A 15,856-nucleotide genomic window follows, 5' to 3' on the forward strand; every position below is an offset into this window, starting at 1 on the left:
GTCAGGCATACTACATAGTCCATTCTGACATCGAGGGAAAGTTGTATACCAAGGCCTTGCCACACAAACAGAATGATTTGTATGGCCAGCCTGCATGTGTGAAGTAGGGCTGACACCTATTCAAAGTACCAGAGCTGTTGATGACACACTGCAACATCAAAAGCCTCCAAGAAATATGCCTGCAGCCATACATGGTATGTAAGTACCCTGCTCACGATCCTAGGAAAAGCAAAATTAGTGGGTTTTTTTTGCTTTGGTGCGTTTTTTTTTTTCCACAGATAACTTGGAAAAAGCCACGTATTATACGGACTGTCTTGAGAGATTAAGAACTTTCACAGCTATCACTCTTCTTGAGAAGTAACAAGACAGGAACTTACTTGCATACATTTTAAGTACAAACTGCGAGCTCACTATGAGCAGAACCTGCCGTTAGTAAGGAAGCTAGAGAGATGCAGCATCCCAGATGAACAGTCCTGACAGGCAACATGCTGCCGGTTGGTCTTACACGACCAAATTCTGGATCTTGGCCATTACCTAAACACAAAATGCTGAGGACTAACTCTTCTTTTGAGCGTTCCAAAATTCTGAACAAAATAATTTCTGTAGGTCTGAACTTCCTGTAGACATGGGCACAACATCAAACAGCAGATTATTAAACTGATACAGTGCAACTCTCTAGAAAGTTTTCTTGTGAGAGAGGACAGTCTTTTCAAGAACTCAGCAGTCAGCAAGATTAGTAACTTGTTTTGTGTCCATGAGTAATAATTTTAAAAATAATTAACTCAATGTGGGATACTAATCACAAATCTTCTGTTTATCAGGGAGATCATACCCGTTGGCAAATCACTTTTAGTGAGGTAACCACACTAAAAGGATTACACACACAGCACTGTATTTTCATGGGAAGAGACTTGATAGAACTGCTAACAATGTTTCAATACCTATACTTCTTTCTAGGGAAGAGCCTAGGGAATGGAGAAGACAGAGGAAATCAGAGCTGGGCAGAAAAATCTCTAATTCTAATTCCTCTAACAGTCTCTTCAGAGGAAAAAGAACTCTCACGAGCAATTCCCTGTTGCTCATTTGAATAAAAACTGGTGATTCTGTGGGTCACTATCATTAGTAACATTTTTTTATAGTACTACTTAATAATTTTGGCTACTTCATTTCTCCATATGGAGCAGGCAAAACTGTTACTAAGGTTTTATGTTTCTATTATTTAATAGGTCAGTTCTAGATAACTGAAGTCTTCACTTACCTCTATTAAAAATGTGTATCCTTTCATATGACTGGTTTCTCCCTAGGAAGATGCTAGAGATGCTAGGATTTCCCCCGGGAAAATTCTAGTTCCGGATGCACGCTCCAGAACTACCCTAGTAACTTAAGAAAATCTCAAACACATGCAATCGTACTATCATTTATGAACAGCAAATTTTTGCAAGGATTAAGTTCATGTTAATGAGCACCTTCTGAAAAATGGTATTCTGCAACTGTCACGGAATTACATTCACAAACCAAGCTGCTTTCTATAGGCTGTGTAACATTGTAAAAAGACTGATTTTGGGAGGCATTTCTGTACATTAACATTTCCCACTGTCTCTTGTAATTCTTTAAATAAACTGAATTTAGAATACTTACCTAACCACGTTGCAATAAGAACGGAATCAATTCCCTCTATGGGTTCACATATTCTAGCAACTACTGGATGTATTTGCTGTGACAGGTAGTACTGAGTATCAATAGTAAGATTGTCTTGCTTTTGTAACTGTTCTGGAGCGTATGCTCGTTGGTTGGCACTGAGATCTGATCCATCCTGAGGCAAAAGACGCACATAAAATAAAGTAAGTAAAAAAAGTGAATTCCACATTCAATCCACAAAGGATTAGGCTCCAAATATTATCCATTACTTCAACACAAAATTGTTACACAATCACTCTCTTTCGGTTGATTTATTATGCATCCAATACAAATCCAGCAGTAGCGGGGGAAAAAAAAAAGCTGCATTGCTGATGCTGGCATCAACTAGCAAGTTCAAGAATGTAAATCCAGCTTGTATTTTTGCAGCCTACACGTGCAAATCAGTAAGAGTAGACAGAGTAAACAGTCCCATCTGTCAATTCTGAAACGTACAATGAAAACACATTGTAACCATCAGCTCAGTTAAAAATACTCGGAGGGCATGCATTTTGGATTCACTTTGTACTAAACTAGCATTATCATTTTGCACAACAAGCAAATTCTGAGCCCTGGATATCAAAACAATATCTGTTTTTCTAGGAAATTCATATTCTTCGATTCTATAAAAAAACAAATAGAACGAATGGTCATAGAATGGACCATCATTCATTGGCATGCGAATAAATAACAAAGGCAATAGTACTGATTTGAAAGAGCAAATTCTGAAATATTCGGTAATATTGAAAGAAAAATGAGGCGACATCTCACGCCAAAAGAAAAACACCACTAAGAAGTTAAGAGAAGATAATACACTCTTCTCCAACTTGAAAGAAGAAGACAAGGACAAAATAACTCAATTTGGGAAGGCAATAATTAAATTGAAAACAGTATTCATGGAGGAATTAAGTATCGACTCTAAAAAGATGGTACTGTTCTGAAAAATGTAGCTCAACCAAGTCCATAGAATCATATTCCCAGTCCACAACTACAACAGGAAATTTTATTTTTATTGCGTGTCAAAAAAATCTTAGAGCAGAACTTAAAGTACTATTTTAGCAAGCATTCAGTAACAGAAGTAAACCATAACAGGCATGGGTCGGAGAGCACCACACAGTTTAGTTTTTGCTAAGTACAGTCTTTTTTTTTTTTTTTTTTGCCATTTTACAGCAAAATAAAACTCAGGCATTTACATATGACACTTTCATTTTTCAGTTAAGATGAGCTATTGGCTTCAATAGGGTCAGCAGCCACGGACTGAAAACCCATCACTTATAAAGACAGACTGCAAGCCATTGGTCCCTCCTACTTCTTTCAGACAACTTAGTATTCAGAACAAAATTAATTTGGGACTATTCAGCTCATCCAGCTGCTTTGCAAAAATAATTACAATGCAATTCCTTCAGCTCCCTTCTCTCAACAAGTACATTCTTCTTTTGTATTGTGCCATTGCTCCGCCATACCCATGGCTGAGCTCTCGTAAGTCTTGGCAGCTTTGACACGCCAGGCTAAAAACTCTCTAATTAAATAAAACTCAGTATCTTTCAGTTTTTAACAATGAAGGAGCTGAAATATTGGTCCATTACAGAAGTCACATTTCCAAGTCCATCAGTTTGGCATAAGAGATTCCCTTGGTACATCTAATCCAATCTACGCTTTTTTCCTTACTAGCAAATCCGAAGTGGAGTATACATTTGTGAGATAATAAGCATTTACAGGAGAAACACCTGAAAACAGAAAGTTTATCAAATTGCCCAGTTTACCCAGGAAAGGTACTGCTAGATCTAATGACTATGAATTGAAAAGACACAGGTTGAAAGCTGGAAATAACAATGACACTATTTAATCACCAACACTGATTAGCTTTCCAGGAATGACACGTTCTTCACCACCAGAATTTTCTTCTCCTTAAAATGAAGACTGGGTATTTTCCTTAAAAATAAGTTCTAGTTCCCAAAACATATTAACTGAGGGACATTTTATCAGCCGCTATATGGGAAGTGTCAGATAAAAGAACCATTGTGATCAGCTTAAGCACTATAAAACTAAATTTAGTATAGAAAACTGTCTAGTTTAAAATATAACATAGTCCCACCACACAGAAATGTCAGAACATTTCCATGAGTTTAGCTCGTTTTCTTTGCCATCTCTCGAAACAATATCTAGAATTTAGCTATAAATAAAAACATTTTTACCTGACAAATGATATATGACACTGTGTCTCCTGCCTTCACCTTTCGGCCTCCTTGAGAGTTTATCCACATGGCAACATGCACATGTGGCAAGCTTTTTCTGTCAGGATAATCCTGTGGATCTTTTGTCAATGCCTAGGAGATCAAAAGGAAAAAGCAGAAATGTAACTATGAGAAAAATTTTTACTTTGATGATAGACAACTCGAACTTTACAAGACAAGACCGCATATATCTTCAACCATCTACTATTCACAAGTGTATTTGCAAAACAAAAAAAGAAAGAAGAAAAAATTATAATGAAGGTATTTCCCTGACATTAAGGTCTAGGTACCAGTCCTTTAAAAATGTTATTATTAATAAAATGAGAGGATGCTTTTACAATTGCTATCTGAAAAATGCATTACATAAAGGTGAAACAGTTCAAACAGCTACAGATGTAACACAATTGTTTTAAAATTAAACTAAATTGAAGATGAAAACATCATGCAGAGTAAAAAAAAACAGGCAGAGATTACCCCCTCACCCCTGCCCACTTCAGGTCACAAAGGAAATACTAATATCAAGTAGTTAAGTGTATTTACAACCTTCAGAGTAAAAGGATACAACTGGATTTATATATTTCCGTGTCTCTCACATTACTGAGATTCCACAATGAGTTTTTTCTTTATAGAAAAAGCTACATTTAAATATTTACCAACATCCCAATTCTTAGAAGCAACTTAATAATGAAATAGATAATTTCATTTTTTCTGAAGTAGTAAAACAGAGGAACATTCATTATTTAAAGTGAAAACAATTCCATAGATTTCTTTTATGGGCATACCAAGTACTCTTAGAATATCTGCAATGAGAACAGGTTTTTTTTAAAGTCAACTATAAAAATCAGTCATTTCTTTAATGCTCAAATGGCAACCTGAACGCGTGTCTCAACCAAATGAATGAACACAGTCTTATAGAGCAGACAGATGTCCGGCTGGCAAAAGAAAGAAACTTTAGATTTAGACTGGGAAATCTCTTCTACTAGAAGAATGACAGGGGTATGCTGCAACCAATTCATTAGAGAAATGTCCCCCAGCTGGTGGTGGTGGGGAAGCTTTTGTAAGTGAAAATACAAATTTCATTAAGGATTCCTAAAAATAAATCAAAACCACAACGCTGTTTGCTAAAACTCCTGTAGGTAAAGCAGAGTATTTTACTTGTTGCAGCAAAGTCCTGAATGAGATCTTAAAATGACTACTAGCTTTCTTCTACGAACTTTGAGGGGAAATAAACTAACAATACTAATATGCTTTTATATGTTTTTTCTAGAAAACAGAACATTTTATTCTTTTCCACAGCATTCTTTACCTTATATATTTTAAGCCTCAAATATAAAATAACAAGTCAGGAGTAAACTTCTCCTGAAAGCATGAGCTATCATGTCATTCTCAAAGTGCAGAATCAGTGCAGAAGACAGCAGGATGGGACAAGACACAAAGCTGTTATTCTAAGGAAACAAGACTGACTTCTAGCTCCACAAGTTTTTTTTTTCCTCATACTGTAGTATCTCTGCAGTATGTTCCATACTATTCACCACATCACTGCTGATGTTTCACAGCATCGTAAGTATTAAAAAATACTTTTATCAGCAGTCAATATATTCAGGAACAGTAAAGTTTTTCTGAGACAGAAACAAGCTGAGACATCTTTTACCTTGTTTATTTCAAACTGATTTACTGGGATCTGGCCACTGATCACATTTTCTCCAACTTCTATAAGCCGCCTTTGAATGTTTTCCACAATTACGTCTCGGGGCTGATCAGAAAGAATCTGACCAATTATATAGCTGTAAGAACAGTCCAGAAATGAAGAAAGGCTTCAGACACACAAAGCAAAACTGTTACAACAAACACAATCCTTTCTTCCCCCGTGTTACCTCTGAGAACTAAAGAGCCTGAGGATGAAGTCTGATGCTAAATTTATAGAAATTTGTCAGGATATTTCATGTTGTCTTTTATTTATTTACTTCACTTTACTAAAAGCAAATTATTGTACATAGTCCTAATGTTAAACAGTGATTTGAAATTGATGAGTGCAACTGGTTTCTATTTTCTGCTGCCATTTCATTTTGCCATTTATTATTCCATAGCAGGTATCTTAAGATGGAAGAGAAGAGAACATATCAAGTAAGCAAAGTCTTGCCTATTTCTGTAAAATGTGGTTGGAAGATCTGCCAGCTGCAGAAGAGTTAGTCACTAAAGAACACTCTCAAACATTTGTATAGCTTTAATTACTAATACATTCCTAACTTGGAAAAATTTGCTTCTATTATGATGTATCTTTTCTTAGAAAATGCAAGTCTTAAGAACAGTAGGCAAGCATGTGGTGTATTTTTACAGATGTAAAAAAGTATTCATTTTTGGATACATTTGGACCACAATTTAAATTAAATATTCAAGAGGCAGTACACAATGTGTTAGCCCCCAGATGACCACCTCTTCACCCACGCCATTTTTCTTTCTACAGTGCTAAATGTATTATCTATATTGAATTTAAGAATGAAAATTCCCTGTGCAACGACAATTAATATATCACCAACCCAATAACCATTATAATGAAGTATCAGAAGAGTATAATTTGAAAATTGGAAGAGGAAGAGTCTTTGGGGAAGGGATCATCTTCTCAGGCTGCACCCAGTGTACTTCTGGCTTCAGTAGAGGATGCTGAAAGAGCTGACCATCAGTTTTCCTAACCATCTTCCAAAAAATTCTGACCCATGACTCAAAATGCCGACAGCACCCACCATCTTCACAAGATTTCAGCTGTGCTTTAGTAAACTACACGTACAAAATTGTGATAACTCAAATGCACAGTTTCCACAGAACATGCAAAAACAGACAGTGAAATTAGAGACATCTGAACTTCCACGAGTATAATGTTACCAATGCCAAAATGTAATGTTTACAATCTCCTACAAAAATCACTTCAGATACTCTAACACTGATGCTAAGTTCCCAGTCCGTACTGTTCAGGAAATCACACACGTGATACCACTGCTTATGAAGCATGTTCAAAACAGAGCAAAGAAGACAATGCCATAAAGAAACTCACTTTCCAGTCTCTTTTGCAAGATCACACCAGTCTCTTCGGACTATATCCAATCCTTTCAGTTCTTGTTTAGTTACATACTTCCCATCTCCAGTTGGCTCCACAGTCAAAGCAGCGTATTTCTTCTTCTTTAGGAGTAGCAATGACTTAAAGACTCCATCAATATCGATTTCCAACAATTTATAGAGCTTGTTCACCTCACTTTTGATCTGCAAATGCACCGACATTAAAATGAAATGCAACACCTTAATAACTACAGACAAAACCCACTCCCATGTAGAAGTGTATCACTCTCAAGTTTAAAAATAAATAGCATCACATGCTGTGTCTTTGCACGCACATTTTAGACTCATCAGGTGTCATTACTTGTGAAATTAAGTGCACAGTAGTGACCATAAGCTACTATTAAAATTAAGGTTCGCCTACTGGCTTCGTCAGGATTTACAGTTTGGTATATCTGATTCCCTAACAATATTGAAGCAGAGCAGAGAAGCATGGGACTGAACGTGACCTTGCAGATAACTGACTCTAGCCAGTGTTACTCGGGTAGCTACTCCATCTAGTCGCTCACATAAATTAAACAAACAAGGGATTTCAGAGTAGGGATCCACTTACTAGGAAAACATAAGAGACAATTGCTTAGATAGGATATGGAAACTGCTTTATAAAAAAAGGTGCCTTGCAACAGCCTGACTGAAGTTTTACATAAATTAAAGTTCTTTTGCTTCCAGTACATAGTCTCACTAAGACAGGAACAGCACTTGCAGCATAAAACACCACTGGTTTTCTATCTAGCTTTGGGACCACAATATCAGTTTTAACCAAAGCTTTCCTTAAAAACTTCCCATGTATGTGTGTATAAATGCATTTACTTTTTCTCATTTAGATCTCAATTCTTCCTATTGCAGGAACAATGCTCACTTTTAATTTGGGGCTATCCTTAGAGTTTTATGTCCCTCATATACTTATGATGGACATCATGAGGCAAAATCATTTTGCCTAGAGGTTCATATTCTGTTTGTTAAAGCTAAGTAGTCGAACAATTCCTCTGACCATTCTTCTATTTTTTGTCTTCAATTTTTTTTTCTGTGTAATACTAATCAAGTGTTTAAAAACCAGCAACACTGCAGTATTGAAAGTATCGACAAATCCGATTCACAGAAAATGAGAAATGTACGAAAATCTGCTGAGTAATGACTAAAAGAGGCATATAAATAACGGGAGGTTAAGGGCAGGAGTGAATACAACCAGAAACCTGGCATTAGATGGGAAAACTCAAAAAGAAGATAAGAGAATTTTCACCAACTGAAAAAGAAAATTATCTTTTCCGAGGAAGGCTTCACTGCCAAAGATAAAGTCTAAATTCACACTTTACATCAGAACAGGGGTATATACGCTAACTGCTCTCACAGTAATTGTTTGCATTAAACCTGTGTGCCTTCCATAAAGCCTACATTAAAGCAAAAGTATAATGAATGCAATGTAAATAGCCATCGTCTCTGAACACAAAATTTTGGGAAAGAAATTACTACGCAACAGAACATTTCTTGGTTCCTCATCAACAGATACAGTTCTCTGTCCTGAACATTTTTTTATATGAATTATACAAAATGAGAAAAATCTAATGATAGAGGTGTTTGCAAAAATGTCATTATTGCTTTCTTGAGGAATAAACAAGCAAGAAATATGTGAAATGAGAAACAGAAGAACTACTGTTCTATGCCACAGAAAAGATAATGACAATTGTGATGCTGTATTTCAGCATGTGCTTATTCACAGACATAAGTTTATTCACTTTTAAAATCGAGTACATAATACAAAAACATTAATCAAAATATGTCTGCCTTTCTTTTAACACACAAACTAAAAAAAAATCCAAACAAAATAACTGACATAGGATACAGAAGTAAACGGGACAAAAGCCTAAGATTTGGCTCTAAAAGCGTCATTAAGAAGGTGTCAAGTTCAAAAAGCTATGTATTCTCTCAGTAAATCTGAATCAAAGTCAGAAGATATAACTTATGATGATGATCCTGTCAGACTTTATAAAAATTATTATGAATTAACTGTTCCTCTAGAACACTTAGTCAGCAAGTACAGGGAGTACAGGGACAAAAACCAAACTAGAATGAAACCACACAGACACTTAAGTAAAATTAAACTTTCTTATACACTACTATGTATACAATTACAGACTTCTATGTGGCAAACAAAACAAAGAGAGATTGCTTTCTTCCGTGCCATCAGCCCTCCTGCCGCTGAGTTATGAAATCAAGATATTATTCCTTTCCCCATACTCCTGAGATGCATCTACTTCTCGAAATACCAACTTAGCACGAAGGCAAAAGTATTCTAAAAAAACCCCAGAATCAATCTTGCCTTAAAATTACATGACTTTTGTTTAATACTATACTGAAAAAAATCCTCTATGTTTTCTTGGGTTTTTCAGAGCTTCCATAGCTCTTATTTTCATCACAATTTCTTTGATTTGTCAAAAACAACTTCTCTTACATCTTTTCTTTAGAACGTTATGAAACATTTTTAACTCTCTTCCACAATTTCAGAGTGTCACAAAACTTCCACATTGTCAGCTGCCGACTGCTAATCAAAAAGCTCTCTTCAGTATCTAAGACATTAATATTTGAATTTACCATTGAAAATCTGATGGCACATAGAGTATAATACATGCTACATAACTAAACAAAACTAAACTGATAGACACGTCTCATGTCAAAACAAAAATCGTTGGATTAAAAATTGTGTTCAGGTTTTAAGTGCAATTAACGTGTAGGCATTGTACCTTACACTTTAACTTCCCTAAGTGTTCAGATAGTCTGCTGGAAACTTAGGGTCGGTAAAAAAGCTCATTATACAGTGAAATGTTTCACATAATGAATTTTAAAATGCTATACCTGATGATAGGGCACTTCGAGCTTTTACTAATCCATAGCAACAATACACTATCAAATTCTTCTTCCTCATGGCCTATTCACTACTTAAGCCATGGAATCCCCTCTTAATATTGTCTACTCCACTCACTGTTAGAACACAGCCATGTAGGAAAGCTTTCAAAAGAAAAAATATCCTTACCTTGTTCCCCAGCTTGAAGACCTCATCCAAATTGGTGCTATTAGTGTTTATCATAATGGAATCCGTATCTCCATAAATCACTTCAAGGTTCATCTAAATGAAACAGATTGCTTTGAAAAATAAACCAAAATCCCTCCATCTCTTGAAGTCCCACCTAATTTTCAAAAATGTCTGCATATTACCCTTAAATACTAAAAATCAGAAAAATGTAAAGTTTTTTTACGGAGAGGTCTGTATGCGCCATTAAGATACATTTGAATTTAAAGAGAATCATGAAACTGAAACCACTGAAATGTTAAAAATCAAAATCACTGTTCAGTTGTGTACAAAATATTAAGTAGTTAAAATTTTATTAAATGAATGCTAGGAAAAGTGTAATCTTGAGAAACAGCAGGAATTGAATAAAAAAAAGTAACTTTGGACTGCTAGGACACAAGAAGATCACTTAGGCTCAAAGACTGCTGGACAAATTCAGGCTATCCACATAAGACATTTCGCCAATGTGCTTGAAAGATTATAATACAGTCAGGTATCCTATCATATTTGCAGCCACCACAATATTATTGCAAAAAAAGTCATCCTGCATTAAAAACACCACTATCACAACAACTTAGAATCTCTGTATTTCAAACATGTACTTAAAAGTACTGGCTAGTGGATACAGTAACTAAGAGACCACAGTACTGCCCAAGTTAGGCTGCTCTTCTCAAATGTTTTCAGATTATGCTTCATGTTTCCATCTCCCACTCCCATCTTGGTTTTTCTACTGTAATCTAATTACCCACACTAGTCCTCCCTTGGCCAGCACATCTTTCGGGGAATAAGGCAGTCCTTTTGGATGAGGATATAGTTACTATGACCCATAAATTTTGTAGCCCAGGCTCAACTACTGAACAGTTACACCTGAAGATGAACACAAACACCTACTCAAATCCTCTCTGACTGACACTCCCCTTGTCATGTTATCCCTCATTCTGATGCTTGTAACAATTCAAATGCCCTACTTGGAAAAGATTGTGTTCAAACGCCAGCCAGACTGCCATAACTCTCTGGGACAGTGTAACAAACTCTAGACAAACTGAAGCAATTAAAGTCTGAATTGCACATGAAAGACATAGCAAGGAAAAACATGAAAAGAAAAATCGCCACCACCAGTAAACATCACCCCAAAAATGGGCAGATGCATCTACTTAAGTAATACTGACTTGCAAAAATGAAAACCCAATGTCTTCAGTGTGGAAAATCAATGCAGCTTTAAAAATTGCAGCATGGCTATGTCCATGTTAAGCTCCATATAGTCAAAAACCCACCCTGTGACGGAGTTTAAAGGATGCCAAAAAATAAACTGTAATAAAACACTGGAACACATGGTGTAACAGGTCTATGAGTAAACTCTAATTAGCACTGTTGCTAATTTGCTTGAAACAGTCGCACATAGGCTTCAAGCAGGGGCCAGATCATATCTGTGGTAGGAAAAGTAAAAAGCTATAATCCATTAGGAAGGATTACATTTGTAAACCAGGCATCCTAAGAAGCGATTTCAGGTCTGTTTGGGTTACAGTTCTCCTAGAATAAAAAATTTCTCCAGGTGTGCTCACTAAGGGTTGTCGTTTAATGAAAATGCTCAGCATTACCTTTTGCACCATCTCCTTGGTATGCATCAGAATCTGAAATAAAAAAAAAAAAAAATCAAAGATTAGCGTATGATATAATTACAAGCTAACACATGCAAACATAGCCATTAGGTTGCTAACTCCGAATGCTCTCACCTTTCAAAACAAAGCAAACCACCTCTCTCCTGGCAACACACAGTCACCTCAATACTCCTATTACATGAGTAAATTCTCATCTGACCTTGCATTAATGCTATTATTAACTCCCCTAAAACAAGATTAAAACAAATCTCAAAATTGCATATGCACACACACATTCTACCTTAGGAAAAAAAAGAACACTGAATCAAATGCTCAAATAAAACCCAATCAGGAGGTGCCAGAATTAAGCCTCTTTCTGTAATTTAAGTCAGTTGTCTCCTTCATATCCATAATCTTATCTCTTGACGTCACTGTGGGGTTTTTTTTCCCCCCAAAAAAATGTTCTGTCTTGTTCAGTACAGCCTGAATGGTGCTCACTTAACAAGAACCTAGTCAAAATGTTGATTACCCTTCTACTGATCTCAAAACAGGTCTTCAAAAAGCAAGCTCTTTAGGCAAACCAGAACTGGGACAAGAAGCCAGGATAGAGATAGGATACAGATGTTGAATCAATGGACAAATCCATGTGCAAGAAGGTTTATTACTCAGCTAAGAGAGCACCCCAATTAAGTAGCAATTTTCAGAACGATATAAATAGCTATAGAGATCTCAAATGAGCAGACTACTGCTTCCATCTCTAATACTGGCCAGCACAGCAGAGAGGGGTGGAACACATATCACCTGAAGCCACAGATACAGCTGTAGTGAAGAAAAGATGGAGTAAAACTAGCTTGATGAACAAAACATGTAGCTGCTGCAGCAGCAAGGGCTTGATTTGTACAGCTACATGAGAACCAACATCTGGTCCATTCCTTCAGTCACCTGGCCATGATTCCACTGCATTCCCCATTTCCTTCCTCATCAGCACCCTGGTACTCTGGCACACAGAACCAGATTCCACCCGGTTAGTCACAGTTCCCTCATTTCAATTCCTTCCATCCCCACACAGCATAAGCCTCGGTTCTTTTTCAGTTGGTCCTGCTAGTCATACACATTTGTACTCTTAATTTGTTTTAAAAGGATTACTTTGAACCACTCATTACAGAAACGACAGATCAGTCTACTAGGTGAACAAGAACTATTTGGTACTCTAGCTTTAAAGATAGTCAGACAACACACTATTTTAACAGGTTATATCAAATTCAGTAACCTAGTCTAAGTTTTATTATTTTTCATACATTAAATGGCAATACACCTTGGCCATATTTGCCAAAAAGGCAGAATTATTACTTGTAGTCAAGAATTCTGTGACAGGGAGCCAAACAGTAGAAATTAGCAGAGATGAGGAAAATAAAAAGGACAAAAAGAAAAGAGCTGGCCATGCTCAGTGGGAATAAGACCATATTCAGGGAAATCTCATGACTTTCATAAGGTCAAGGAGCCTAAAATGAATCCAAAAGTCTTGACTATTGCAATATTGACTATTGCTGTTGCAGCAAACAATTCCAAAACAAAAGTGAAATGTCCACCTCTATATAGCAGTACGCAAACAGGATGACAAAACTGTTATTCCTTCAATATTAACAGCAAGTTTCATTACTATTTCTGAACCTTCAGACAACTGCAGTGATGAATACTTAAGTATGATGCTCCACTGTGCTTTTTCATTCTGTTTTACATGACGCACCACAGAACTGTGCACCAAAAGCTACATTCCCCCACATTCTTAGTTCCGCAATGCCTGACTTTGCAATCTTAATATTCTGTTTCACTGTAGTTTCTGTTCAGGCATATTTTCTAGCCACTTTCATCTTCAAAGAGAAATTCACTGGACCTAAGGATGGATTCACTCTCTCAAAGTGCAAGACGTGAACTAAGCAAAAATAATACACCCTTCCTTTCAAGGCACTTAAGGAAAGGTTAAATTCCAAACCATAATTTAGCTTTGACACAGCCAACTCACAATGAATGTCCTTATCAGGGTTACTCATCAAGTACACACGGATATCTATGAATTTACACTCTCAGGGTCAATTTCAAAACATCCAGTTGGTTTATAAACCATCATCCACTGATGCCACAAACTAGGTACTCAGACAATGTGATGCCTGAACTCTGTTGAAGTACCAAACATCAAAAAGCTTGTTTGGTCTCTATCATCTATGTAGACAAAAATCAGGCAAACCGTGAGTCTTAACATCAGATTCACCCCAGGCTGTATGCGCTCAGACACACCCAATTCCATTTTAATCAAAAGCTTAAAAAAAGATATTCCACTCCTGTTTCATCTCATAGTGAGTGATTCAGATGGCACCACCCCATCACCTTTTCAAGGAGTTTTGAAGTTATTCTAAAGACACATATTACTGGCACATGACATCAAATTTCATATACAGTAATCAGAATTCCAGCTTATTCACTCCCCACCTCCCCTTTCTCTCACGTCTCAGCTAACTCCTACAGAGAAAGCTTATACTTTTCTCTTAGTATTCCAAAAAGCAGCCAGGAGTCCCTGAAACAAAATTAACGAACTGGACAGAGAAATTAAGAGTTTACATGTAAGAGAAAAGAAGGCCTAACATTTTTTCTCATGATAATCTCTGGCATTTTCTACTTCATTCTCTGAAATAATGCTATCATAATTAATACTTACAAAGATAACATTATCTAAAAAAAAAAACCAAAACAGAATTATCCCCTACAACAAAAAAATTCTTTGGCTAGGCAAAGACCACTTCTCAATTGTCTCCAAGGGGAGCAGTGGATGCAGGTAATATAACAAGAGGGGTCACAGACAAGTTGGCTTCATTAAGTGACCAGCAGACACTGGTGCTACGCATTCTGACAGTAGATCACTTGTAAGTTCCAACAGCTACAAAACAGGAGGTTACAGCGGCTCGCTAAATTCATTAATAAGGCAGTCCGTAGTTATCTGATTTCACAGCAACACCTGCATATTTATCTTCTCATTACCAATTGGATGATGGAATTTTTTTTCAAGCACATTTCAAAAATCTGCCAACTTCAAGTGCAGAAAAAAAAATAAACTTTGTAGTTAATTTTTCCCTTAACAAAGTACAGCTGTTGAGAATAATTGTTCAAGATCTTACCCTGTAATGTCAACTGCAGCAGAACAAAGAGTATTTAATTAGCAAATCTATCCAGTAATTCAACACCTATTATATAAAATGCCTTCGTGATTTTATTCAGGATAATTTGCTAAGAGGGTTATTACTGACATTCAGATGAAATTTAAAATTCCTACGCAAGTCGAGTCATAATAGCAGTAATGATCCCCCCAATCAGGAGATACTGTGTCACACAAGGTTCTTTAGCAATGCAGCAGCCGATTTCCTGACTTCTTAATTCCTGGGCTCAGCTCAGTGAGAGCCCTTCATGCCAATATTTCAGTCAGCAATACATCCTTAATGGGACTCTATTAAAATACCTAGAATAAAAATGACATTTTTTTTTTTGGTTAAAAAGAATGACAGCACTGCTATCATATCAATCATTAACGGCTTCTTAGAAATGCATGGCAAAGGAAGGGAGGTTTATAGTGAGGCTGGGAAGACAGAAGAAAGAAGGAAGAGAATAGGAAAATTGTTACTCAGTAGTTTCCTCTTGCAAATAACATTGCGCTGTTCATGAGAGCTGGATTGTCTCCTATTGCAGGCAATCCAAGCAGGAAGAATTAATTGCCTGGCAACCCATCTGTAGAGCCATGCTCCCTCCCCCCAAGCAAATATATACTTCTACAAACCTGTGAACTTCTCAGCACAGTGAATATGTGAACATCTGTGAAATTGTATTTCAACTTCTTTCTTATAAAAGCAAAGCTAGCGACACGTTCTCTTGCCCATGAACTGAGAGTCAATGCAAACTGAAATACTGTAACTGCAGACATGCAGTCATCAAACTGCAAAATTCCCTGTCCTAATTCTACTCCAACTCACTAATTACTTAATTAAATGAAGACATAATTTAAGAAAGGGAATGATTAAAAAATAAATAAATATACAAATAACAGCTTTACTATTATCCATTACATCAAGTATTTTTAAAGATTCCTTACTTAAAAACCACTAAAGAGTACCTTCCGATGAGAGGATGTTTGT

General features: G+C 36.4%; 1 protein-coding gene across 1 annotated transcript in view; it reads right to left on the reverse strand.

Annotated features, from left to right (window-relative positions):
* POLA1 (DNA polymerase alpha 1, catalytic subunit) overlaps positions 1-15,856 on the reverse strand; it is a 206,027-nt gene that overhangs the window by 116,509 nt on the left and 73,662 nt on the right. Inside the window, exons 27-32 of the mRNA XM_069873687.1 lie at positions 11,679-11,711; positions 10,045-10,137; positions 6,958-7,163; positions 5,560-5,692; positions 3,870-4,001; positions 1,639-1,813 (exon numbers count right to left, since the gene is read on the reverse strand). Of these exons, the coding sequence (XP_069729788.1) occupies positions 1,639-1,813; positions 3,870-4,001; positions 5,560-5,692; positions 6,958-7,163; positions 10,045-10,137; positions 11,679-11,711 (772 nt within the window). The remainder of the gene's footprint in view (positions 1-1,638; positions 1,814-3,869; positions 4,002-5,559; positions 5,693-6,957; positions 7,164-10,044; positions 10,138-11,678; positions 11,712-15,856) is intronic.

Source organism: Phaenicophaeus curvirostris, chromosome 1 (genome assembly GCF_032191515.1).
Source record: "Phaenicophaeus curvirostris isolate KB17595 chromosome 1, BPBGC_Pcur_1.0, whole genome shotgun sequence".
NCBI classification, from domain to species: domain Eukaryota; kingdom Metazoa; phylum Chordata; class Aves; order Cuculiformes; family Cuculidae; genus Phaenicophaeus; species Phaenicophaeus curvirostris.